The 26,922-nt window shown below is 36.1% G+C and overlaps 1 protein-coding gene across 1 annotated transcript in view; it reads right to left on the bottom strand.

The window, feature by feature from the left end:
• Positions 1-1,722: 1,722 nt before the first annotated feature.
• CWC22 (CWC22 spliceosome associated protein homolog) overlaps positions 1,723-26,922 on the bottom strand; it is a 34,731-nt gene continuing 9,531 nt past the window's right edge. The window contains exons 11-19 of the mRNA XM_082483728.1: positions 26,574-26,666; positions 25,228-25,309; positions 23,936-23,996; positions 9,521-9,598; positions 8,231-8,383; positions 7,170-7,297; positions 6,112-6,213; positions 5,814-6,010; positions 1,723-2,556 (exon numbers count right to left, since the gene is read on the bottom strand). Coding sequence (XP_082339854.1) covers positions 1,970-2,556; positions 5,814-6,010; positions 6,112-6,213; positions 7,170-7,297; positions 8,231-8,383; positions 9,521-9,598; positions 23,936-23,996; positions 25,228-25,309; positions 26,574-26,666 — 1,481 coding nt within the window. The 3' untranslated portion in view covers positions 1,723-1,969. The remainder of the gene's footprint in view (positions 2,557-5,813; positions 6,011-6,111; positions 6,214-7,169; positions 7,298-8,230; positions 8,384-9,520; positions 9,599-23,935; positions 23,997-25,227; positions 25,310-26,573; positions 26,667-26,922) is intronic.

Consider the following 26,922-nt stretch of genomic DNA (forward strand, 5'->3'; position numbering starts at 1 on the left):
TAAATGCTTTATTTTGTAATAGATGTTTTATGTTTTCATATTTATTGTTTTAATATAGTTCCATTTATTAACTATGTAATTGACAAGCTTTTAAACTTGAACAGAGTATCTCAAAAGTTATGGGTTAATAAAATTTATGCTATTAAACCCATAACATAGTAAGGGGAGTATTACTCTAGATAAATTAAGTAAGTTTGTACAATTAAACCATTATAAAGTACAGATCATTTTCAATAATGTTTGCAGAGAGCTATCAAAGAAGCATAACAATTATCAGCAGAATTCTTTTTAGAAAGCATTCTTTCAAATTAAGTTTTCCTGGAATTAACACACACTGCCAAAATGCACAAATCATTTTGAAAGTGAGAAGTGTGTTGGACAAAAAACCACCACAGTTTAAATAACATATACCTCATGATGCCACTAAAGCATTTTTAGCTGTGTGGTGTAACAAGATAGAAACCTTATTTTTTTTCTCTGCAATATGAATTTATCTTGCATGCAAACGCTTTTGACTGAAAATGCTTTATTACATGAAAGCTTGTAGAAATAAATTCTGTTAAATACAGAATAAAATTTAAAAAATGTGACATTTCTCTTAGAAAAATGTTGTGACAAGATTTAGGCAAAACTGATCTATTCCCTTAGGAATTGTTCTATTTTCTGTTATAAAACAGCTTAACTATATTTTCTATGCTTTATACAAGATGAAATATATGATTTACACATGAAATGTGTAAGTTCTCATATGCCCAGCAATTGCGTCATTTCAGAGTATAAAAATGTAGTCTTACGGCAATAAAAACTGCATAATATACAACTATCACCTCTTTCCTACTGACCGTGTCCACACTATTTCCTATTTCATGCTGAAAAAGTTCAAAATTTTCCTTAGTTACTAATGGCATTTACAGTCTTAACCAGATGATTGATTCATTACTCATACAATGAATGTTGAGCTAAGTTGCTTCAAATTACTCCAGGTAGAACAATTTTATATTACAAACTACTGCAGCAACTGCTATTTTTTTGGTAAGCTTTGCTTCTAATAAACTTGAGCACTTCAAGCCATGTAGTTCAAATAGTCTAAAAAGCTTTGAAACACCTCTTATTTAATTTTCTTGGGTTTTTATATGCTGGGAAAGATGTTCCTTAAACACTTCCTTTGTAGGGCTAGAGTTGAAGTCTATGACTTTAAAATCAAACTCAGTTGAAAAAAAACAAAAAAACCCCCAAAGCCCAAAAAAACCAAACCAAAACACCAAACCAACTTTTTCCCCCCCTCTCTAAGATCACAAGTGTAACTAGCTCAGGATGTTACAATATTAAAAAACATTGTGAAAAGTAACAGAACAAGTTGACACACTTTCAAATGTGACACTTAAAACAGCAATATTGCTTTCCCAATTTTTAACTCTTGAAGAAAAAAAAAAAAAGAGAATCAACGGAAGTGTTTCCTGAACATTTTGGTCAAACTTGCTTTCATATTTGCGAAGTCGAAAGAATATATAGCTACAGAATGCCTGAAGTGTTCATGCTAATGTTTGAAATTTTTTGTAAAGCCTTCTCATGTAACATTCACATTGTAATCTGAAGTTTTTACATTTATCACCTCAGTATCTGACTTCCAGTTAACAAGCAAAGTTAAAACCCAATGTTTTTTAGACTACAAAGTTACGATTACAAATATTTGAAACTAAGCGACAAAAACACTCATTTCACCGAGATCTGAATGGTTTTATTCACAAAATAAACAGCTTCGTCTTTCCAAAGGAAGAATTTAACAGAAAGACTCAATGCAACAGTAATAAAAAAGTGGTACTGAAAATTTGAAAAAGTCTGGTAAAATTTACAAATGCAAACTATCACTTTGTACAAAATCTTTTTTAAAGAAAGTTCATTAATAGATTTTAAAATACAGTTTTAACAGCTCAGAAATGCACATTTGTTTCAAACTCTGGTTAGGTTATTATTTTCGTCTATGTGGGGAGTTCTCCCTTCGTCTGTCCTCATTCTTTCTGGATTCTCTGTACTGGTCAGAATAACGGTTGTACTTCTCTCGGTGTTTCTCTGAACCATTTCTGTATCGGTCTTCTTGTTCCTCCTCTCTTGGACTTGAATTATTGCGGGCTCTCTCTCTGGATTTTGATCTCTCTCTTTTTCTACTGCGATGTCCATTATCTTTGCTCCAGTGTCTGTAATTTTCATCATCAGACAAAGAAACTCTTCTCTCCGCTTTCTTCGGTTTTGAATTACTGTGTTTATTTTCTAGATCCTGATTTCTTTCATGGCTCCTATCCTTCCCGCTATGGTAATTGTCTCTGCCATTGGACTCATCTCTGTGATGATACTTTGATACGTCTTCTCTCCTGTGTGATTCTCTCACATTTCGGTGATCTCTTTCTGATTTGCTCTCAGTATCACTTCTTTCTTCTTGCTGCCTCCTTCCCAGTTTCTTTTCAAGTGATTTCCTTCTCCTTTCTTGTTTTTTCCTGGAAACTTTATCAGATTCTCTATTTTTCTTTTGCATTCGTTTTCTTTTGGCTTTAGGAACATCTGAAATTATAACAAATTATGGGAATAAAGTTGCCTTTTAATTTATTCTGCTTAACTTGTTAAACTACATAGAAAGTTCCAGAGTTATTTTTTGTCAGAACACTTTTATGGGTATGTATCTGGATAAAGGTTTCAAAATAATGAGCTTCAATTTTATTGCTCCTCCCCCTCCCCAACTGAGGGTCTCATGGAATGGGGGAAAATTCACCCATTCTTTAATTGAACAGGTACTGATTAAATGTCTGTCTGCATTACTGGCTTTTTAGTTTACATAAAGAGAAATTCTCCATAAAAGTGTGAACTGACTATTAAGCCTACGATTACTTTTCTTTTTTCCTCGAAGCTTCAATGTTTCTCAGTAACTCCACTTGTTATTAACACAAGCAGCACACGTTAACAAAAAGCAAGGTCACAACACATCACCCCAAAAGCTTAAGAGCATACAAATAAGAAATTAAATAGCTTTCTGTATTTCATCCCACTTACAATGCCTATACATGATGCAGCTCAAACCAATAAGAAACTTCTTCCTCAAGTTACAAAAAACCCCAACAAATCTGCACTTGAACGCAAAACATTACTAAGCAGTTGCATCAGCACTAGAGTAACTCACTAAATGGAATCTGACATAAGAACTGTAAGCCTGTTGATCCAAGAATTTTTTGGTTTCATATTTTAAAGGATTTGAAATTCTATGCACTGACAAAACTCCAACCACCTTGCTTCCTCCCCTCCCCCCCAGTTAATTGCTTAAAAGGGAACAACTCAAATTTGTACAAATGTGGCTGCCCCTGACGAGTATCCATCAGAAGGGCTTTTATCCCTAAGCTATCTGCTGCAAGGGATGCCTGACTTTGGAGAACCTCTACCCATCATCAGCCTCTTGTTGACTTTTTTTTTTTTTTTTTTTTTTGAAAGATCACCTTTCCCAGACCATAGTGTCTCTTCAAATCATTTACTTTTCCAATTACTTCCTGGAAAAGCTTATCAGTCAACAGAGATTAAAAACAGCAGATGGAGAAAAATCTCCAACGCTACCCTATGAGGAAACAAAGGCAAGCTGAAATGGCATGAGGTAGTGGTACTGCAACAACACAACAATGGCCCGCTGGCTCATTCTCAGAAGAACAGCGACAGCTTTGTCAACAATTTAAGATTAGAACTTGTATATTTCTAAATGCACAATAGTGCTCATCTCAGTGGAAGAGGCCTTACTCTTCCTGTTTGCTCTTTATAAGGAACCTCTAGATTTCACTCGACACTATTTATCAGTAAAGACTAAAGTTACAGCCACTTAGAATAACCATAATTCACCTTATTGTATGAACTGTGGTATCATATCAGCTGTTTCTAATCTTTTTTTTGAAACTAACAGAGCCATAAATTGATTTAATAGTATATAAAATATCTGAGTTTCTACAGCAGCTAGCTAGTCTGATGCCTGAACTAAGGCTTCCTGGCATTCTGATAAAACGTGATTATGGATCACTTCAGATGGATTTTAACACATTAAGGTTTTTAAGCAGTATCTTCCCTATTATTTTACATCCACCAGAACGCAGAAAAAGACCTGAGAAAGTAAATACAAAGGAATAAGCTGCTTTGATAACAGTAAAATTTAGTTTTCTGCTGGTCCTGTTTCAATTGGAATGACCACTCCAGAGCAGCGCTGAGCTAACTGGTAAAGTTACACACATTAACTGTTAGTGAGACAGTAATCTCTAGTTTAGCTCTATGCTCAATTTATAGTTGGCAGTTCTTCTGTTTTCTCTTACATATTGCACTGTTAAAACACTGAAATACTATAGCACATTCCTCTGAAAAAAATATTTCAACTCTACAAAGTTATTTTAAAGATTTTAAAAGCTGCAAAGACTTGGAGATATACCCAGTAGTCGACCTCAGCCAAGTTTACCATTAAAGAATATAGTTACCTCCAATTAGTGTTCTGACCACTGTATTTAAGTACTCAAGAACAAGATAAAAAAAAAAGTGAAACCAGGCTGCAAAGATATCAAAACAAGTTTTAATTACTGCGTTCATGAATGGAGAAAGGACAAGTAGTAAAAGGGAAGGCCTTAAACTTAGAAAAATAAAGTGTTCATACTAGCAGACTGCAGACTCAGTTGGTTTGTCACTAAAGACTTACCTCTCTGGTTCCTATCAAGCAGCTCAGCAGAGCTGCAGCTGTCTATGCAAGGGCCATCTGGCTCTTTGCTAAACTAACACCTCCTCTGACCCTGTTTAACTGTGCCCTCCTCTAGTGCTTTGTCGTCATTAATGCGATTAATGTGATGACACACAAATCAGACTTTGTGCAGTAAGATTGCAATGGAGAACAAAAATGCAGTTCCAGAGCACGAGCAGTTCACACTGCTTTTATTTTATTAATCAACATTTTCATTTCACAGGCACGTAATAAATCAAATTAACTTTGAATCAGCAAGCTTCTGTACTATAGGAAGTCATGCTGTGTTATCATCTGCTCACATTATATACTGTGGGGGAGACTGCACACACTAACTCATACAAGCAGGTACTTTATAGATTAAGCAATGTTTATGACACTTCATGTCAAATAGAAGGTTCTGCATCAGCAGGATGGTATAAGATGCTAAATAGTAATTACAATGCATAAAACTACAAAATACTAAGTTGTCAGCAAAAGATAATTCTTCCTTGAAGATTTCTCTACAGACAAGAACATTCACTACATCACCACACAAACTCTTCCTGAAGAAGAATTAGAAATGGAAGCTTGAAGGAGAACAATTCAGCTAGAACTGAACAATGTCATTTCTGACCCATGAAGAGGCACATATTTACAGGGAAGGACACAAGCCGTATCAAGATCACTGAATGAAGCCAAGCAAAAGAGAGCTGTAGACATTAGTCTCTACAGTTCACCAGTAAGCATCCCACAGATATTAATAGGGAACAACTCTAATCCCTCTGTCCTACACTAAACTGAAGTGATAGTACCGTGCAACAGGTATCAACTGCGTAAAAGTAATCTACAAAACAATGTTCCTCAGATATTTAAGTCTCTAAACATGAAACTCAGTTTTTCTAAATTCTAAAATAAGTTTCCGTGAACAATATTTAATATTTTTAAAGTTTAAAAAAATTATTAGTTTTTAAAGCACAGGAACTAACACTGTTTATAGCTAGTTTTTCCTCAAAACAAGTATACATAGAAATAAATAGGTGTACAGAAATAAAAGAGAAACAAATAGTTATAGTTGGTGCTTAAATACCTGAGTCACTGCTGTTGCCACTGCTAGATGAGGAGTCACTGCTGCTGGATGACTCTGAGCTACTACTGCTGCTGTCTGAATCAGAATCTGAGGAAGAGTCTGTCTCTGAAGATGAAGAGGAATCTGATGACTCAACATCTTGTTTCTGTGTCATTATCATCTTTGGTGCATTTTTAAGATGTTCCCGTAATTCATCCCTAATCAACAACAAAAAATTTTTTTTTCAATTTTATTTATTTTTGGCCAGGGGGAGAGGAAGGAAGGAAAGTAAATATAAAATCAGAAATGTGTTCCTCACGTTAGTCCTCCAAGGCCAATAGAAGTGAAGAAATTGATGGCAAAGCGAGTGTTTCTTGGGTTATCCCGAGGCAACAATCCTTCAAAGAAAGGCTGCAATGTTCTGATGAAAAGAAACATCTAAATTAAACACCATGCCAGCTTAGCACTAATTTGCATTGACATTAATAAAGTGAAAAGAAATAGCAAAATTTTTCTCTTCGTGCATTTTTCAATACTTTCATTGTTTGTGCCTGTGATGGAACTGAGCAAAATGCTATTTAAAAACTAGCGCTTTTATGAAAGCATAAGCTTCTTCACACACAGAAGAATTGCATACATACTGTCACATTATGACAACAGAAAGCCTGATTCTGTGAGGCCCTGAAGAGACTTGTGAAATTGCAGTAGCCTGTGACACCAAAGGATAATACTTGTTGACCAGGAAGTTCACAGATCTGGGTACTTATACTGAAATCCCATCAAACAAGTATCAAAAGTATATTTTCAAGTTTAACTTTACATAACCACCTACTAAATTCTTCATCACACACAGAAGAAATCCCATCTTATAGGCAACTGAAAGGAACACTGCCAGAATGCAACACGTTAAATCACACACAGGCTTAAAAGAATGGGTTATTTACACTATACTTAAGGATTAGTAACTAATCCTAGAAAAATTAGAGAAAAGCACATAAGTACTAATTCCAATTTTTGGCAGAAAAAGAAGCTACAGTAACATTTATTACAGGGCTACAGAGCTGACAATACATAAAAATAGACTTGTGCTTGGAAAATTCCTATACAAGCTGAACTATCATGGCGGGGCGGGAGGCGGGAAGTGGAAGATACATCTTACAAATAGTCACGTACATACTTGAACCCAAATCGATGGTAACATACTCAGCTTAATAGGACTCTCTGCAATGACTAAATCTATACATTAACTTATTCTTGAAGTACTGCAGCTACAGAACTAAAGTCTTAGTTGAACTTGAAAACAGAGTTCTTATCTATACTTTTTCAGATAAAGAAACTAATTAAATTTACAGTTTTGAAAAGAAAATTTCAACTTACTCATCTTTTAATCTTGCATTTAGATTAGGAAGTCCCATATATTCACTGAGTTCCTGAAAGAATATTTTGACAAAAATTCTACTGGAGGATGTGGTAGTTTCTTCACTCAATATTATACACTCAAGAACCTGAAAATATTTAGAAAACCAGTTAGAAAAAAAACACATTTAAGTTTAAACATACATTATTTTAGTTATCTTAAAAACCCTGGTCCTCCTGAAATAACTAATAAAGACTGATTTTTTTAACTTAACTTACATAAACCCTGTAATTCTTAGTCAAGACTTTCTTCATCAAAAATTCTTTTCTACCACCTGAGAGCAGTTTCTGATCATATTTATACTAGTAATTCTTTAAAGATTTATTTTATCCAGGAAAGCTTCACAAGAGAAAATCCGGTGTGTTGAACTGCCGGGAAGTTAAAGACCTGGGACTTAAGTTCTAAAAAGCTGAAAAATTTGGACTGACTTCTGTCTGCCTGAAGAACGACAGTTTGACAAAGCTGTGAAACAAGAATAAAACAGTAGGAAAAGTTACCTTGATATAATAATATAAAGTTAAAAATGAAGTAATAAGTATCTCAGAATGCAAGATTGCCCTTATTTAAATGGCACTTAAAAATATTGCCATTTTATTATTTAAGTTTCTTATAGTTATATAAAATTTTGAATTTAATATATTAAAGGTAATTGTAAAAGGTTTCTTTAGGCTTGTTGTTTAGTTCTGCTATTTACATTGGTGATTAAAAGTTCAAAATTATAAAAAAAGTAGATTTTAATCAACCAATTCCGGCTGAGCTCCACAACATAACAGCTTAAATCAACTACTTAACAATGGGTGAGGGAGGATGACAATGCACAGGTGGCAGAAAGAGGAGATGGAGCAACAGAGAACTGTTCAACAGTGTCTGAGGAGATACTTAAAATAATCCAGTCTGCTACAAGTACAAGTAGTTCCAAATTGTGGAATAAATACTACAACTAATGTATCATATATTATTTCTGAATATTGATTATTAATTATTGAAAACTAAATCTGTTACAATAGCCTTTTTTACTTACACTCCAGGGGATTGAATCCGTGTACAGTAGATGAGCAAACATCTTGGCAACATTCCTCAGTTTGTTCGTTTCCAAACGATGAATGGTATCATATTGTTCTTTGAAGATAGCTTCAAAGGATTCCATATATTCTTTCTTTAACATGCAGAAACGCTGAGACAAAATTGTACAATTTAAACAACCAGATTAAGTAAGATATTAAGACATGCAAATAACCTACGCGTAAGTGACCTAATGGTGCAAATATTTACTGCAAGATTTTCCTTTTAAATAACGCTTGTAGAAGAAAATACCTTTAAATGGATACATTTTATTGCTTTCAGCAGTTTGTAAGAACAAGAAATTCATCTGCATTGCAAATTAGTAATTATCAACTTTGAACTACAGCAAGTTATGCAGCAATTTTTTTTCTTCCGTACATCCAGTATTTTCACCTGAGCTAAACCCATCAAATGTAACTTTTTTTTCATGACATAATTGAATGACTACTTAAAATTAGAGAGGCAGCAGGGAACACAGAGGTAAGACATTTTGGACATAAACATTCCAAAGAACATAGAAATTAACACTTAAATTCTACTCAACACATAGATTTACATAGTTAGCACTTTGTAACTGACTATGAGAATTATTTCCTCAAATACTGGATAAAACATACAAATGGAAAAAAACACTCCCTTTCAGCATAACTTTCTCCCTTGAGAAGACACGCATTTTATCTTAACTAGTCAGATCTGTCAATATCATAGATAGGGAAAACTAAGAAATAACTGCAACTAAATTAGCAGTTAGTCACACAAACACAAACAGATAGCTGTTTACTGATAAACAAACAAAAAACCCCACCCACAACCCCAAGACTGTAAGTTTTCAGTCTTGTATTCCAAATAAAATCTACTAAAAAGCTTTGAATGAAGCGATAAAGGACAGGAGTCTCCAAAATTAATCTTCAGCACTGTAGAAAGGATGTTTTCTGGTAACTCGTAATACTTTTACCTTTTTAGTACCATTCCTTTGCCACTGATTTATTGTTCTATCATAACGAGAAAAGAGGGAGGCAAAAAAAAGCAACAATATAAAGAGAAAACAAGCTCTCTCATTCTGCATTCACTGTGCTTATTACAATCAAAATGTTAATTCAATCAACTAATACAACCAATCAACCAATATAACCATTTTCAGAATGATATAAGACTATTAATTTTATTTATCGGTTAAATTTTAAGTTTGACACACACAAAAAATAGAGTAAACCAATAAAATTATGCAAAATCTGAAAACAGAACTCACCCCTGCCAGTAACCCAAAGAATTTCTCGTATGTTCTTTGCTGAGCACAGCAGTCGAGTATCATATTGCAGAGCTCTTTCTAGTTTAAGAAAAAAAATAATTCTAGGTAAATTCACTGTAACAGCAAAAAACCATCATTACTAAGTACCAAAATATTGAGAAAAGCCTTACATAGATGTGAGCTTTGAAACAATAGCATTTAAATAAAACTTCATTGGCAACATCAGTAGTTTTCTGGATTTTTCATGTTTTAGAAATTCTGGGGCATGAATATGAACTTTCGACATTCAAATTTGTTCTGCTGATTAAGCTAAAATTTATGAGTTAACACATTGTACACCTTGCCATAAAAGTCATAACTAATTTACAAATTGACTTTACCACAGTGTAAAAAATGAGTTATAAGGTAAAAAGGGAAGATTTTGAGGCTTTTTTTTTTTGTGATTTTGGTTTTGTTTGTTTGTTGTTCAGTTTATTATTTTTTTTTTAAACGGCACCAATCCCTGCATTTATAGAAAATGAAGATCCTTTACAACTTCCAAAATGGCATATAGATGAGCCATTTGGAAACTCAATTACAATGTGCATCCTTAGCAGCATATTTCCAAAATCAGAAGTATCTGTAGATTTTGGTATATACTAGTATCTTTAATTATTCAGCTGTAATTTTCACCACAACCTCTGCTTACCATACGCAAGTTGAACACAGTGTTTCACAGCAATTGCTTCACCAGAGAGGCCTGAGGATGATGTTCAGAAAGACTGAACACAGCCTTGGGAGGCTGCTCTGCCTAAACTTTCTATAACCAAGAGAATGTGAGAAACTTTTCTAAAGAAGCTGTTTTAGGCTCATATTGAATTGCCCTCGATAAGAGCGTGTCCCCCTCTAGACTAGGAAGGAGCAGAAGGCGCCCAGCTCCGTTAGCCTCCCAAAACTTTTCTGCATCCCCCATCACCGAAAGCCTGCCTTCCATTTTTATCTGTCTCCATGGTGGACACGGACCTAAGCCCCAGCCACAGCAGTACCGCAGATGCTCTCCTTCCATTGATACCAATCATCTAGAACAGTTAAACCCAGTCTTTTTGAAATACAGGTTGTCTGGCTCCCTTTCTCCTGTTCCCCAATACCATCATCCCAAGATCATTACCAAATCACCCTCTGGCAGCTACCACCTCCTATTCTTTCACACACCAAACCAAGAACCAGAAGGAAACACACAGGTGGATTCTGCTTTGTATCTCTCCTCTAGGATCAGACCCCTTCACCAGCCGAGAGCAGTGATCCAGGCAAGTAATCATAGACGAGTTTAAAAACAAACTTATTCCTCTGACCTAATATGTAGATTACAGATTGTAATACAGTTATGAACTGGTTTAGGGCACATTTTGAAACATTAAGACAAATGAAGCAAACATACTCCCATACTCTGAAGGCAAAGGGGAAGGTCTGGAGAGAGGAAGATTCTTCCCTCAGTTGAGGAGGACCGGGTCAGAGACCACTTGGCCAAGCTGGACATGCATAAGTCCATGGGCCCTGATGGCATGCACCCGCGAGTGCTGAGAGAGCTGGCGGATGTTATTGCTAGACCACTCTCCATTGTCTTTGAATGGTCATGGAGAACAGGAGAGGTGCCTGAGGACTGGAGGAAGGCTGATATCACTCCGATCTTCAAAAAAGGCAAGGAGGAGGACCCAGGGAACTACAGACCAGTTAGTCTCACCTCTGTCCCTGGGAAGGTAATGGAGCAACTCATTCTGGATGTCATCTCCAAACACGTTGAGGAACAGGAAGTTATTGGAAGTGGTCAACATGGATTACCAAGGGTAAATCATGCTTGACCAATCTGATAGCTTTCTATGATGTTATAACCGGTTGGCTGGATGAGGGGAGAGTCGTAGATGTCATCTACCTTGACTTTAGCAAGGCTTTTGACACTGTCTCCCATGACATCCTCATTAGAAAGCTGAGGAAGTATGGGCTAGATGAGGTGACAGCGAGGTGGATTGAGAGTTGGCTGCGGGACAGAACTCGGAGGGTTGTGATCAGCGGCACAGAGTCTAGTTGGAGGCCTGTAACCAGTGGTGTCCCCCAGGGGTGAATACTTGGCCCAATTTTGTTTAATATATTCCTTAATGACCTGGATGAGGGGGCAGAGTGTATCCTCAGCAAGTTTGCTGATGATACCAAACTGGGTGGGGTGGCTGACACCCCAGAGGGCCGTGCTGCCATCCAGCGTGACCTGGACAGGCTGGAGAGCTGGGCAGAGAAGAACCTAATGAGGTTCAACAAAACCAAGTGCAAGGTCCTGCACCTGGGGAGGAAGAATGCAAAGCACCAGTATAGGTTAGAGGCAGACCTGCTGGGAAGTAGTTCTGAGGAGAAGGATCTGGGGGTCCTAGTAGACAGTAAATTATCCATGGCCCAGCAATGTGCCCTTGTTGCCAAAAAGGCCAATGCAATCCTGGGCTGCATAGGGGAGAGTGTGGCCAGTAGGTCGAGGGAGGTCATTCTCCCCCTCTACTCTGCACTGGGGAGGCCACAACTGGAATACTGTGTCCAATTTTGGGCTCCCCAGTTCAAGAGGGACAGGGAACTGCTGGAGCAAGTCCAGCGAAGGGCAACTAAGATGATTAAGGGCTTGGAGCATCTCCCTTATGAGGAAAGGCTGAGAGAGCTGGGACTCTTTAGCCTGGAGAAGAGAAGGCTGAGGGGAGACCTTATTATGGCATACAAGTATCTAAAGGGTGGGTTGAAGGAGGATGGAGCCAGGCTCTTTTCATTGGTTCCCAGTGACAGGACGAGGGGCAATGGGCACAAATTAGAACACAGGAAGTTCCGTTCAAATACACGGAAAAACTTCTTTACGGTGAGGGTGACAGAGCACTGGCACAGGCTGCCCAGGGAGGTTGTGGAGTCCCCTTCTCCGGAGATTTTCAAGACCCGCCTGGATGCAGTCCTGAGTAATGTGCTCTGGGCAATCCTGCTTTAGCAGGGGAGTTGGACTAGATGATCTCTAGAGGTCCCTTCCAACTTTGAAAATTCCATGTTTTATATAAAAGCCATGAAATACACAGCACTTAAACAGGACTGCAGTTTTTCCCATTAACTTTTTTTTATTATTATTTTCTCTTAAGACCAACTCCATAGCATAAACCAATTTGTGACATTCCCAAATAGTTTTTCAGCTGTCAAGTCATTTATCTCTCACAATTAGTTTAATTTCTCTTTAAACTAATAACACTCCCATTAAAATAAATTGGGTAATTTCAAGCATTTTGTCCTCTTTATATCTTATACCAGTTTACTGTAACACATACCAGATTTTATATTCTCCCACTTAAGCCATGCTTCCAAGTACATATTCCAGAAAGCAACATTTTTCTCATCACAAAAACTCAAAAAAAAATAAAAAGCAAACCATGCTGAACAAGAAAAAAATACCCCCTCCAAATATTGAGGCAGTAACATATAAAACCTTACAGATGTGTTTAAAGGCATTCTTTTCAACACTGTCACACTGTGTTAGTGTGATGTATTAAAATGCATATTAACTTTTTATATTATCCTGTTTTACAGTAATGCTGCAGTTAATCAGTTTTTAAACAATAAAAAGGGTAAAGTGCTGATGCCACTGCTAATAAAGTCAGCAAGACTTGAAAAACAAATTACTTTTCTTCCTCATCTTAAATGCAATTACAACACTGGTATTCCCTGTGGTTTACAGTAATTAAATATTTTAACATTTTAATTAAATAATACAATGATTTCTAGGAGGGTATCTTGAATAATCCCACACACGAAAATAGATTTGCCCACAAAGACATTCTTGCTAGAGTTATCAAAACAACCTGAGGTTAGGTCTAGAGTAACTGCCTTCCAGATTAAAAATTAACAGACTTTAAATTGATTTAATTATTTTTTTGAGAGATGCAGCAAGTTCACATAGCAATTCTAGCTTCATTTTTAGCTTTAAAGGTTAGTTAACTCATTTCTGTGCTCCCAACGATAATACTTCTGGTGATGCTTATGGGAGGAAGAGCCTGTGTTTTTTAGTCCATCACTTGCTTTAAAGAATGCAGTGAATTCATTCCCCAGTTTTACAGGCAATTTATATACTATATTCTTTAACAGTTTTCATACAATGCTCAACAAGTGACTATTCAGCTTTAAGAAAGTATGTATAGCTATCCAATCGTGAAGCTTTGAAAATATCTGACATCCCATACCAAATGTGAATCATCTTTTGTAAACATCTTTAATTCATCATTTATCGTGGAAAAAAAGGGCACTTCCCAAAACTGCTAAGACAGGAGGAGAAAGCTCCCTCTAAATACACTGCTTTTCTTCCAGTTCTCCCTAAACATTTCCTACTAGCTCTTACCCAAACAGGATAATGATTTCGACAGACTGTGGCTCAAGCTAACATGGCAAGTACCATGATACGTTTAAAGATGGTAAAGGGTAAACTAGGAAAAGACAGAAAAATGAGACTCATTTTTTCCCCCCAGCTTTACCATTTTAAAAAACAAGCACAACCTGCCCACTCTATATTCTCTCAGCTTCACGCAAAGGCTATGTTCACTGCAAATAGAAGAGCTAAAGCAACTCAGCTTTCTCACTCCCTTCTGATCGTGGGTTCCTTTTCACAGTTACTACATTTTTTTTCCATTTTTACTTCCCTTATTTTTTGCTATTTATTTTCTTTAACATTTGCATTTGGCTAAGACTGCCATTTCAGAGCTGCCCCACAGGCTGCCTCCAAGAGGAGGTCTCACCCTCCCCTCCCCAGCTGGAAGCGATGCAATTTCCACCTCCCCTCCTTGCCAGCCACACAGCTCTCTTCCATCCACTGCACACACAAGCTGGAGCAATCATGAGCCATCCCCCACCCTGTAAGCTAATGTAGCCTCTTAAAATACAAAACTATCAATCCCTGCACTTGGGTTCTACAATCACACAAGGAGCTAAAAGAATTGATTTGCTGGAAGCAAACCTAGTAAAGGACACAAGTTGGTTTAGATCAATGTGAAATTGGAATTATGTGAAATTAGTGCCTTGCATTTTATATGTTTGCACTGTTTTTACAGATGTTACGTTTTTTCCTCTCGGGTAAACTGTTATTTTACTTTCGCTTACTACCTTTAAGCTCTCTCTACTGCTGCATATTTTAATGTGTGTAGCCATGACATGCCCTATTTTTTCTAGAATCTCTCCTCTTTCTCTGCTTCATTTGTTGAATCACCACTTAGAGCCAAGGCTGGCAAAGCCACGGAAGGCGTTTCAGTAGCAGGTGGCCTCTTGGCAAACCACATGCAGTGCTTTCAACAGCTACTATAGCTGTCTCCGGGTCTGTCCTGTGTTTGGTCAGCTAATGGTCTTTCTCAACTTTTATTGTCCCTTTATTTACTGTTTTTTATCTCAGCTTGTTTTAAGTTTAGAGCAATGTAGGCTTAAAGCTGAATACAGTTATAAAAAGTCTTGCACAAATCAGACTTACAACATGTTACACAGAAATCATTAACTGGATATAAGGACAGATATATTTTTGACTCATACTGCTACAAGTCTGCAACACACACAGGAGTCTGGTGAGATAATATATTAAAGCCCCACAGCATCTGCTTCTGTCCACCTGAAGGCTACAAATGCAAAATTTAGTTTTAAGTGATGCCGCCGAGCAATTCCATCTCCTTAGGTTAAATGCATACATACATGTTTGGAAGATCAAAGTCTAGTCGAGAATTCCAGCTAATGACTGTTAGCACTAACACACAAATATAGCATAATTCTGCATGCCTTCTATGCCTTCATTTTGGAGACAGCAACATAACACCACAACATACACAGAAAGGGCAATGAGCTTCCCAATTACGTAATGAAACTGGCTATTTTTACCTCCTTAGTATCTTTAAATGTTGTATATGCAATTAGAGAAAACTTTTGCTTATTGGAAATAGTTTAACATAAATATCACCTGCCACATTGAAAATAGGCTGCATGTGCTTTATAAAAAATACAGTTAAGCTTTAAGTATTCAAGATAGTTGAAAGTCTTAGATTTTTTTAAAAAATTATTTTCTGGTAGCAAACATCATTAAGAGCAGAAAAAATTAAACTTATTACAAGTTATGAGCATGTGCTAAAAATAATCTTATCTAATAGATATCCTGTATTTAAAGAAGTACTTTTTAAAACATAACTTGCTTTTCTGGGACTTCATCCCATATAGTTATGGTTTAAAAGACCTCTTTTAATCCACTACTAATTATTTCAAGTGATATTTTGAAGAATCCATCTATGTTTAGATGATTTCTCCTGTTAAAGCTCACCCCCTCTGTATGATCCACAAGCCTATTAAGAGTAACCTCTATTTCATCCTTCAGGTCATTAAAGAAATCTCAGGTCAGACAAAGCAGCTAGTTCATTCCCACCCACCCAACTATTTAGAAACTGTTTCCAATTTTAAGAAATCTACATTATTAACTTGAGAGAACGAAAGAGGGTAGACTGGCTCCACTAATGGGTCTTTCCAAATTTTAACTTAATATCCTGATTCTGCACCTGTATGTGCAATCCTCAGGGATTACACAGATGTCAACGGCACAAGTTAAAGCCACTGAAGAAGCAAGACACTGTCTATCAAAACTTTATATCCTAACTATACAGTGTACAAAAGCAGGTTTGTTGGGGTTTTTTTGATGTAGTCTTTTGAGGCTCCTACATGTGTGAAAACGAGGTCCAAAATACTATGTAACTTGTAAAAACTTTGGTCAGTGTAAAATGGCCAGACAGTAACATAATATAAACAAGTATACAAATCAACACTTTGACTTGAAAAACCTTGAAGTCAAACTTCTAGCGGGAGTGTGGACCCACCTCAAACTCAAGGCTACTGATAAGAGTTTTCTTTCTTCAACACCTTTTGAAGACTCCTGAGGAACAGACCTCAGATTGCTTTTCAACTTGTGATCTACACGTCACTGGCATCAAATATATTATTTCCATTTCCACTGAATGAACACCCTGTAGCTTGATGGACAGTCAAAAGTAATCCCAGAATCATACAGGTCATAAAGACATCCAAACAGTTTAAGAAACTGTCCTATAGGTAGGGATTAGTTACTGCACCTTGGATTAAGAGACAGCTGTAATCACACATCGTCCTTTTCAACATAAAGAAAGTCAGGCTGAGGGCCAACTTCTTACAAAAGTTTTGAAATATCTTACAAACATTCAGCTACCAATGTTTTTAAAGAATTAAGAAATGTTTACAATGATGTATTAATTCCATATTATATTTTATGTAATATACAATAAATTCATATTTTAGTGTTATTTATCATACTAAACCACCTGAACTAAGATAACTCACGCCTTGAGCCAGGCTGATATTCACATGAGCAGTTTAAGAATAATACCATACTCAATTTGATGGGACTTGCAGATTTGAGGTAATGTATTTGAAAAGAAGTACAGTTAAATTTAATGAAAAATCTGAACTAAATGCTATGATAGTCCAGGCTAAAATAGCATGTGGTTCAGAAAATTAGATGTATCCATGTCATTAGACTTATACTTCCAGACATTAACAACAACAAAAGAAGCAGGGAAAGAAAGGAAATTTATGCATTAACAGAAATCCAATTAAACACACTTTTGACCTCAATGTCAGGTTATTGCTATGTGCCTTTTTTTTTTTTAAAGTGATAAATTATGGAAATTCCGATTCATTCAGCATCTCAGGCCCACAAAAAGTCCTGCTTCAAAAGACAGGAAATCTGCTTGAGGATGATCATCTTTCACAGGCAGTAGCAAATCTGTGAACTAATCACGGTGCAGCTGCCAAACCAACCAGTTGCGATGCCTTGCAGTAACAAAGGAAACCAATGAATCTAAGAAATCATCAAATTGATCAGAACACAATTATCAGTTTTAGACCATCCTACTCTATACCAGTTTCCTGGACTACTTTCTCACTGAATGTCAAGTCAAACTAAGTACTTCTGTTATCTTCAAGACTCTACACATAAATAGCACAAGAGAGACACTGACACCCCCACCCCTCCAAATAGGACTGCTTTGAGCAAGTGTGACACCATCCTGTAAAAATGAAAATGTGTCAAATGCATGCATAATTCTTTCAAGAAGACTGTGCCTACAATTATTTTTCTCTTTTCAAGTAAAAAAAAAATATCCTATGACCCATTACTTTTGTCTGGGATAACTGCATTGAAGAACAGATATTCTAAAAGAAGAGGCTCTAATTTAACTTATCAACGTCCCAAGCATCGCTGTACGTAAATTTAGTTCTCATCACAATCAAAAAAAGGAACAAAAGCCAATCTGTTTTAGGAATATTTTCAAAGAGCAAGACCAGTGTATACGGTTGGTTGTTTTTTTGGTTGGTCCCCTGCCTTGAGGCAGACTGGGCAACAAGGTAAGACATTTCCCTTTCCGCTTTCAGATTGAATAACACTAAGAACATTTTAAAATTAAATGTCTTTAGCCAGTGGCATCTTTCAAAAAAAAAAAAAAAATCTATATTCCTCATATGTTTTTCTAAAGAAGGATCAATTCCCTAGCTAAGTAGTTGTCACTCCTGTCTACATTTGTATTAATGTGAGGATCCTCAAGTCTTTCTTTCAACTAAAAACATCAGAAACTGAAATACACTCCTCCAAGAACAGAGGCAACAAATCTTTTAGGGGAAAGCATGAAGTAAAAAGCCTATTTCTGACATTTTAGCTGGGCTTGTTTGTTTGCTTGCTTTCCTCATAGTTCAGAAGCCAGAATAAATGGCAATAACATCCTCCTCTAACTAGCTTTAATTTATTTAAAATTTATTTTTTAGTAATGCATGAGATTAATGCAGCTAATAACAGTACTTTTCAAAAAAGAAATAGCGTGCTCTGCCAGGACTGAACATATGCCCAAAGCAGCAACTGTAAGGCTTGTTTAGAACAGCTTCTCAAAGGCTGTAGTACAGACTACAACAAAGCTTTTCAACTTTTGATCTGCAGGCCTCAGTTGGGTCTAAATAACACCAAGAAAAGCAAGCCACCTCCTATTAAATTTATTGTGAAAGGAAGAATTTCAACTATGTGAATTTCTTCCTTTCCTTTAAAAAAAGATAATCATAAACTAACAGATGAGAATTAAATTCTGGGTATCTGACATACATAAATACTACTGCCTAATGCAGAAGAGCAGAACTAAGAGACCAAAGCGAGTCAAATCAACAACAACAATTAGCAATAAACCCCTTTGTTAAAGCTTAAGAATCCACATGGAAGAGTACCAGGGAACCAAGAGAGTCCCAATGCACAGGAGATGCATTCAATTGTCTTCCTATCTGAGTTACAGTAACAACATGCACAGATCTGAACTAAAGGAAGCAGAGGCACGGTAGGTGAGCAAGAGTCCACTCGGAACCTACTCCCCTAGTGGGAATGGATGTCAGCACAAGGGATAGTAAAGAAGTAAAATTTAGAAGCTTTTCATTCCTGCACAGAGTTCAGGAAACAGGTCAGAAACAAAGGAATGTGGGGGTGGGAAATCAGAAGCAGACAGACAGTGATGCCATTTAATCTGCTGAGATTGTAAGAAACAAATATAGTAACAGTAGAAACAAGATTAAATTGAACAGGCTTTTAGTAACACATTTAGGAAAAGTTCTCATAATAGAACTGAGAAAAGTTACAAGAGGGTTTGGTCTTTTTTTTTTTGTTTGTGTTTTTTTGGTGGTTTTGTTTGTTTCTTTGTTTTGTTTTTTTAGAAACAGTGGTAGAACAAGAGAGGACCTAGAAAACATGCACAGGAGGATCCTATAATATGAAAGACTGTGAAAAAGGATCAGGAAGAAAATTTGTGACAAAAAAGTTTTGAAATGGCTTCTGGACATTTATATTGAACAGGCAATGTAAAAATCACAGAATCACAGAGGAGTAATGCTTTTGCTCATTTAAGGTAACTATGAGATGCCAAATATAGGATACAGACAGAAGAAACCTGAAAGGTTACCAAAAAAACCCCAGAGAAACAAGAAAGTGAATTGCTTACATCTACCAGAGACTAATAAAATACGAAGAAAATAATACATTTTAGAAGATTTAAATTCTAATGACTAAAAAAGGGTCCCTTTGATGCAGAACACAATATTGAACATGCTGGAGTCATCTAAAAAAGGATTAAAAAGGTCAAGAAACAGATCAAGTGTAATCAGAAGGACAGTTTAAAGACAAGGTCCAGTTCACAAGAAGCAGATATATTTCCAGAATCCTGGAGAAAAAAAATAAATGAACGAGAAAAAGTCAAGGAAAAGAGAAAAACTGGAAAGCTGGAAACAAACCCCAAGCTTGTGAATCTGGAAAACTGTGGAAAAAAAAAAAAGGTGTTTTCTAGAGAAATAAAAAAAAAAAAGAGGACACTGTAGTAGGCGAACTTTTCACCCAAAAAAGGGGGCATGGGAAAAAATAAAAGATGTGGAGATGGAAATAAGGGAGTATTTTGAGGAAGAATATACAGCTGGAGACTAAAAGTTAACTGGATGTTTCTATTTAACAGCATCATTCACTTCTGAAAAAGCAGCATTTCAGTTCATGACAGAATGAAAAATGTGTTCATCTCAAGTCAGAACAAAACAATTTTAGGTTAGTAAATAAAAAAAAAGACTGCTGACGTTCTCCTCAGCACCCAGTACTTAACTGCAATGCCAGAGAGCAGTATTATGTTATTCTATTCCATAGACAATCCATTTGAACCTTAATCCTCTTTCTGCAAGTCAGAGCTGTGCGACAGATCCATTACTGGTATTAAGCAAACACTTGTGTCGACAGCAGTTAACGTGGCACAATAATCTGATAATTCAACCACTGATAAAAACTGCTAAATATATTCCTGAACTCAGCTCTGCTAAATCACACCAAAAGTCTCTGTACATAAAGATTTATGGAACAAATAACGTGCAAGAAAGTTAAGACTGTATTAGTCTCAAAACTGCTGTTCATGTCCGTCTTTAGGTTTTGAGTATTCTTATGAGTTTTTATATTGTATTTAATTGACAAGTCACTACTTAAGACTGTTTTCCACAGGTTTTGATGACAGAATTTAAGAAATCTGATTTCATGAATTAAAGCCAATTTTATTAATTAAAGCCTTCCGGAAGGAAAACACAACTTTACTGTAAAATTAGACTTAATTTGAGCAAAAAACTTAAGTTTCACCTGATTTTTAATGAATAGAAACTCCATTAAACAATACTTCAGTCAAACACTAGTACCTGCTTCTCATGATAACCACCATTCACAGTAGGAGTTGGCATAGAGAAACACCTCTTACCTACAGCATCTTCACTGTAAGGAACAGCCTACTATGACATTATCACCTCTCCTACACTTGATCTAAATTGTAAGTTTCTTACAAGTATAAGCGGACTTGGAAGATTCATCCAGAAGTTCAGCAAACATTTTAGGAATGCCTCAAAATTGGTTAAAGCTCTGAATCATAAGGTGCAAAGACATTATAAAGACACATCATCCTGCAATACAGGTCGCTGAAGCTTTCAGAAAAACAGACCAAAACGAAAGTGCTTTATGGCTAAAAAAAATAATCCCTTTGTTTGTTTTGATAATGAAGATAGTGGGAATCAAGTCACTAAAGGCTTCAATCAGAAGACATTAACTTGAAAGAATAAAAGATTATTTTTTTCTTGTTTAGAAACTGGCAGTTAATTCAACCAGAAATTCTTGATGAGTGCCTTCAGTTTTTCATCCACATGGACAGACTTGAGCCCCATAAATCCTTGAATAATTTTCTTGTCTGTACCTGGTGGTTCTTTCTGCTCTCACACTGATCAGGAAACCTCATTTTTTCCTTTTTGTTCCCATTACCACTCCTTACTAGCTGTAAGTCCATACAATGGACCCTCATATTTGACTAAGGTGAGGTGAAAAGTAATGATGATTATTAGGGGGGGGGGGGGGGGGGGGGGGGGAAGAACAGCACAAAGAAGATGCCTCATGTGATAAAAGACACAGTTTTGAACCCTGAATTGTAGTAATCCCTACAACTAGTAATGAATCAATAGGTTGATGCTAATTTATTTTTCACTTTGGATAGATATATACTTGCACACAGACAAAGTGCCAAAAATAGTAATTCTGCATTTATTTTAAAAGCATCTAATTCATAGCAGTTACAGCTGAATCATAACTACATCATCTCAGATTCTTCTTTTTTAATAGGGTGGTGTGCTAATCAAAATAAATTATCTAAAGACCACAAACTGGAGTAATTAAATACGTAAGTTCTTATTCATCTAAATGTAGTAGTTTTCAGAGAATCCTATAAATTTTAATATTAAAAACTGTGACACTTAGTCAAACTTACACATTTTCCAAAGCACAAAGTGATAGGGAAGAATCTGTTGGAATGAGACGTTAACGGAACAAAGTAATATTGTCTAGGAACTTGACTAGACAGCTGGTGGAATATATTTTGTCTCCTCCAAACATTTGTTCTCTAAAGAGACATGAAATTCAGTGGAAATATTTCAGAGATTGTAGTGCTGCTGATCACAAAGCTACTATACTCTAAATTAGTTAGCATTGTATTTAATTGATTCCCAACAGTCCCATATATATTCAATTTACCCATACTTTAAGTCTCAAAACTAGACATGGGAGTTGTTTTCAGAGATTTCCTACAGAATTAGGAATAACAATTTTTGTGTTTGCAGTGCAGCAGGGAAAAAAAAAAACGAACATGTTTTCACATTGATTTTTGCATATAGTAACATTAATGTACCTTTCATCTGTGATTGACGGGGGAAATAAAGTTCCTCAAAGCTAAGACTGAAACAAAGCCCTTCAAAGGATTATGTAATATATACATATAAAAAAATCATATTCAGTAAATTAGCACACCATAAAGTATATGAAAAGTAAAACCTCGAATTCATTTATGTATGTCTGGTTATTTTTATTTGCAGCAAGCAAAGGATCCACAGAGAGCAAAAGAAAATAACCTGGCAAATATTAAATCAAATCTCAAAGATAACAAAGTGGTAAAAGAAAATTTACTAGGTTTTTTACGCACTTAAGATTTCAACTAATGGGTTGGGGTTTTTTTCTCCTCCCATTAAATTTGTTATTTTGAGTAGATCTTGCCCACAGAATAGTTAGAAATTGACAATTTGACTGCAATGGTATTAAATACCAACAGTTGAGTAGTTCTGTGAGCAGTTACCTAACAAGCAGTGTTACACAAGTTACACCTCCACTGTATAATCTAGCACATACTTTCTAGATCGTTCTCTCAATTTTCTATAGCTGAACTGATTTGCTGGAAAACAGGATTTTTTTCTCTTTAGAATTCTTCAGGTTATGCGTCATTGGGAATCATAATCCTACACATGCTTAGTATTGCATTTCATGTACAGAATTAAAGAGTTAAATAAGAAATACACAACAATCATCTGAATTCTTACTTTACTTCCCGGTAAAATGCTTAGTAACAAAATAGAAGAACTGAAAAAATAACAGGCAAACCAATTTCCAATTACTAGATTAAATCAAGTTTTCAAAGAACACTTAACTGCAGCCTGGATCTCCACTTACTAGTTACTATTATACTAATAAGGTTACTTCTACACCCATTGTTTCAAAAAATACCCAACAGAATAGTGATAACTAAAGCCAAACAAAAATTAACAGCTCTCTCAAGTGCAAATCTCATGATGATATCTTACAGCTGACTGAAAAGCTGTTTATCTAATTGGCCATTTATAGTCTATCAGGATCTAGTATAAGTACTAGCTGAGGGACAGTTTCCTTCATATGAGAACATACAAATTGTATTGATCTTACGCACACTGCCTGAAGACAAAACAGATTTTGTCTGATGATGTCCATGATTACACCAAAGCAATCATACTTACAAGTGCTTTATTTCAAGACACTATTATTCAAAGAGGACTGTGAAAGCAATAACACACATTCTTTTAGTGCTATGCTAAATTTGAAGTCCCACTGATAAAGGCTACAGCTGCCCACAAATACGATCTTCAACTCTGAGTCCTTTCAGAGACAGAGCTCTGAGGAAGACTGCCATGCTACAGTACTTCTGTCATAGGGTAAGTGTTTCAACAGTCCAACGCACAAACCTTTTCAAACAGGCTATGAGCAAACATCTGAGCTGCTTGACAGAAAGGAGAAATTGCCCAAGATAAATGTCTTATGTGTCAGCTTATTTGCTCTAGAGGTTGCAAGGCTCATTTTAAGGAACAACAGCTGTAGAGATTCACTCTCATTCATCTGCTTGCTAGGTCCCAGGATAAGAGCAGGTATTCTAGATGCTACCATAGTACTATTTCTTAATAATGCTAATAAAAAAAAAAAGAGTAAGAATCAAGGCTTACAGTTTGACTTTCGGGAAAGTCCATCTTCAGCAATTTGTGAGCACATTCTTCAAAGTCTAAGCTGCAATAACAGAAAAAATACTTCTCACTGTCCGTGCAATATACGCTATGTTAAAAACATTTCAGAGTTTCATTGATCATCGGTGGTGAAACTTCAACTGTTTTGAAATAAAGTATCTCATTAACATTCAAAAAGTTGTTGTTTGGGGGCGTTGTTTTTTTTAAATAAACACTTTTTATTTCGTGAGTTTCTACCTGAAAATTAATCCAAAGACATTACATTTGCAGATAGCTTGAAAACAAGATGACTTGGGTCATTATTACTATTACATCATCTTACAAAACTCAGCGAAACACAAACATGTGAGCCTATTTTGAACATCCTGAAAAACACTGAAATGCAAGTACTTTACCTAAGCTCCAAAAAGAGTATATACCACACTCTCCTCTTTGCAATCCTGTTCTTGCATATAGAAAGCTTTTAGTTACCAGTAAGTACGTCCCCGCACCAAAGTATTAAGATGAATAAACTTAACTATGGCAATAAAGTATTGAACAGTAATTCTGAGAACTTTAAGAGCCTTTCATACATCTAAGTATGGTATAAATTCACACGTCTAATTATCAATACCACAACTGCATTACCTCACTCCTCATGCAGGTTCAGACCTGCAGAAAATTGTGGGCCGTGCCCACTTTTAACAATGGAACTGAGCGGCATGAAATGCATCAATCTCTCCTTTCACCCAGGTGGCACAGGAGTTATACCACCATGTTTGATTTTTTGTGCCATGTACTGCAAGGGGATTTCATTCTCAAGATGAATACAAATACAGTACACTTCAGGGTTGGTATCTGTATACATATTATCCAAACAATGCAGATGACAACAGGCCTCAAAAGTATCACACTGCAGTACTCCTTACTCCTCTGAAGTGGAGAAACTCCACAGTATCTCTACTTCAGGTGTGTCACTTTTTTTTTCAGAAATTCTTAAGATGCTGTATAGCCTGAAGATCACTAACTTTTGTTCGCTCAGAAAATTCTGACTACATCAATCCTCACAGAGAAGTCCCAGTGCACTACTCAAACATTTTGAAACAAACAGGAATTATCTTAGAATGAAAATTTGGGTGTCAAGACAGCCTGCTTTATACAACTGGGTCAGGCTCCATAAAGAACGCTCCCCTCTCTCTTTAATTGCACGCTAAAAAAGAATTTAGAAAGAAAATTCTAGTTCACCCATTTCAAAAGAACTACTCTTATAGGTGTACAAATTCGACGATATTTACCTTGACTGAATAGCAAGATAAATTGTACGACGGAAGGAGACCAGGTTAATTTCTGTTTTGTCATGGACAGTAACCTTCTGACCTGGGAAAGAAAAACATGGTTTTGTAGACAGCAAAGGTAGGTAATCTCTTAGAACAGCTCTATTTACCATTTACTAAGTCTGCAGCACACTATATAATACTTTTTGTGGAAATATTTAGGACTGTTTAGCAGGTTCATTATTTTATTATTATTCTTACAAAGAAGGAAAGAAAAAAATAATCAGTGTTTGCCTTATCTGTAACTAACAGGTAAATATTTAGAGAGAATTTTAAGAGCATAACTCCCCTTTTAAAAGCCTTTCACATGACTTAGCCACTGCAACCTCTACATTTAACACTTCTTGCCTACGTTATTAGCAAGCTATTTTCTGCAGAATTTAACTATACAATGCTTTATGTAGCCACCCTGATTTTAACAGGAAATTCTTTTTTTGGTGTTATGTGTAGGATCTACATTACAGCATTCTGCAAAGTTCTGTTTTGTCCTGGAGCAAGTATAGAAGAATCGGTTCCAAACTACAACCACTCTGGGAATACCTTCATTCATAAGGTATTCACTATTCCTTTATTCTTGTAAAGTTTGGTAATAACGTAAATGACGAAAAGTTATGTGAATTCTCATACTTTTCATCAGCCTGGAAGCTCTGCTCTTCTGTGAAGTACGCCAGCAAACTGGTGAGGAAATCCATTCCTGGTATTCTACAAGAACACGACTCTGCTGGCTTTTCAATTACCCACACAGTCTACACAAATGTTTCAGTTATGCTTATCCATAATTTTTTTTCCTGGGAATCAAATACATTCTTTGAAAACATGTAAACACTGACTGCTTCCAATGAAGATCAAGACAGGGGACTGGACTGAACTGAACTAAGTGGGATATAGAGGATATAAACACATTTGTAAGAAAGCCCATTCTGATTTTGAAAGTGACTTAAAAATATGACCGAGCACTAGAAAGTGTTCAGAAAGGTTGTCTTTGTTAGTTTTTAAGGGACTGTTTTCATGTTCCTTATTTTTAATATCTGATGTTTGTAGTGCTTTTCTTGCACAAAACCGATATGGTCAAGAACAATGAGGCCAAGTTGCTTTTCATTTTCTGCCTGTGCTGAATGCTTCCTTTTAGACCATTACTTTTATGCTATTTGCTAGTAAACACTCAGATCTGAGAATAATTTAAGATGAAAACATCCTTTAACATTTGAACATTCTTAGTTTCACAAAACGTGTAACCAGTTAAGCTTTTCTTTCCTGCTTCACCTACAGTCGATCAATCACTAGTAAGGTCCCAGTCATACACTTACCATCTTCATCTTCCTCTTCATCTTCTTCATCTTCGTCGCTACTTCCAGCCTCTTGATCTCCTTCAGATTCACTGTCACCTTCATCAAGAATTTCTGAAAGAGCAGTATCCCAGATTAAAGGAATATAGAACACAGTAGTTTCATTACCAAAAAAACTTGATTCAACACCTAAGAGCGAAAGGGTCTCTCAGGTGGACAATGTGGCACAGCCAAAAAAATAGGTATGTCATAACCAAATTAAAATGTAGCTGGAGAAACAATACTGAACAAAATAGCAGGAATACATTGGAAAGGTCTGTGATGAACAGAAAGACTGTTATCTGGGACACAAATATCACCCACTGTTAAA

Source organism: Vanellus vanellus (assembly GCF_965231255.1).
Source record: "Vanellus vanellus genome assembly, chromosome: 5".
NCBI classification, from domain to species: Eukaryota; Metazoa; Chordata; class Aves; order Charadriiformes; family Charadriidae; genus Vanellus; species Vanellus vanellus.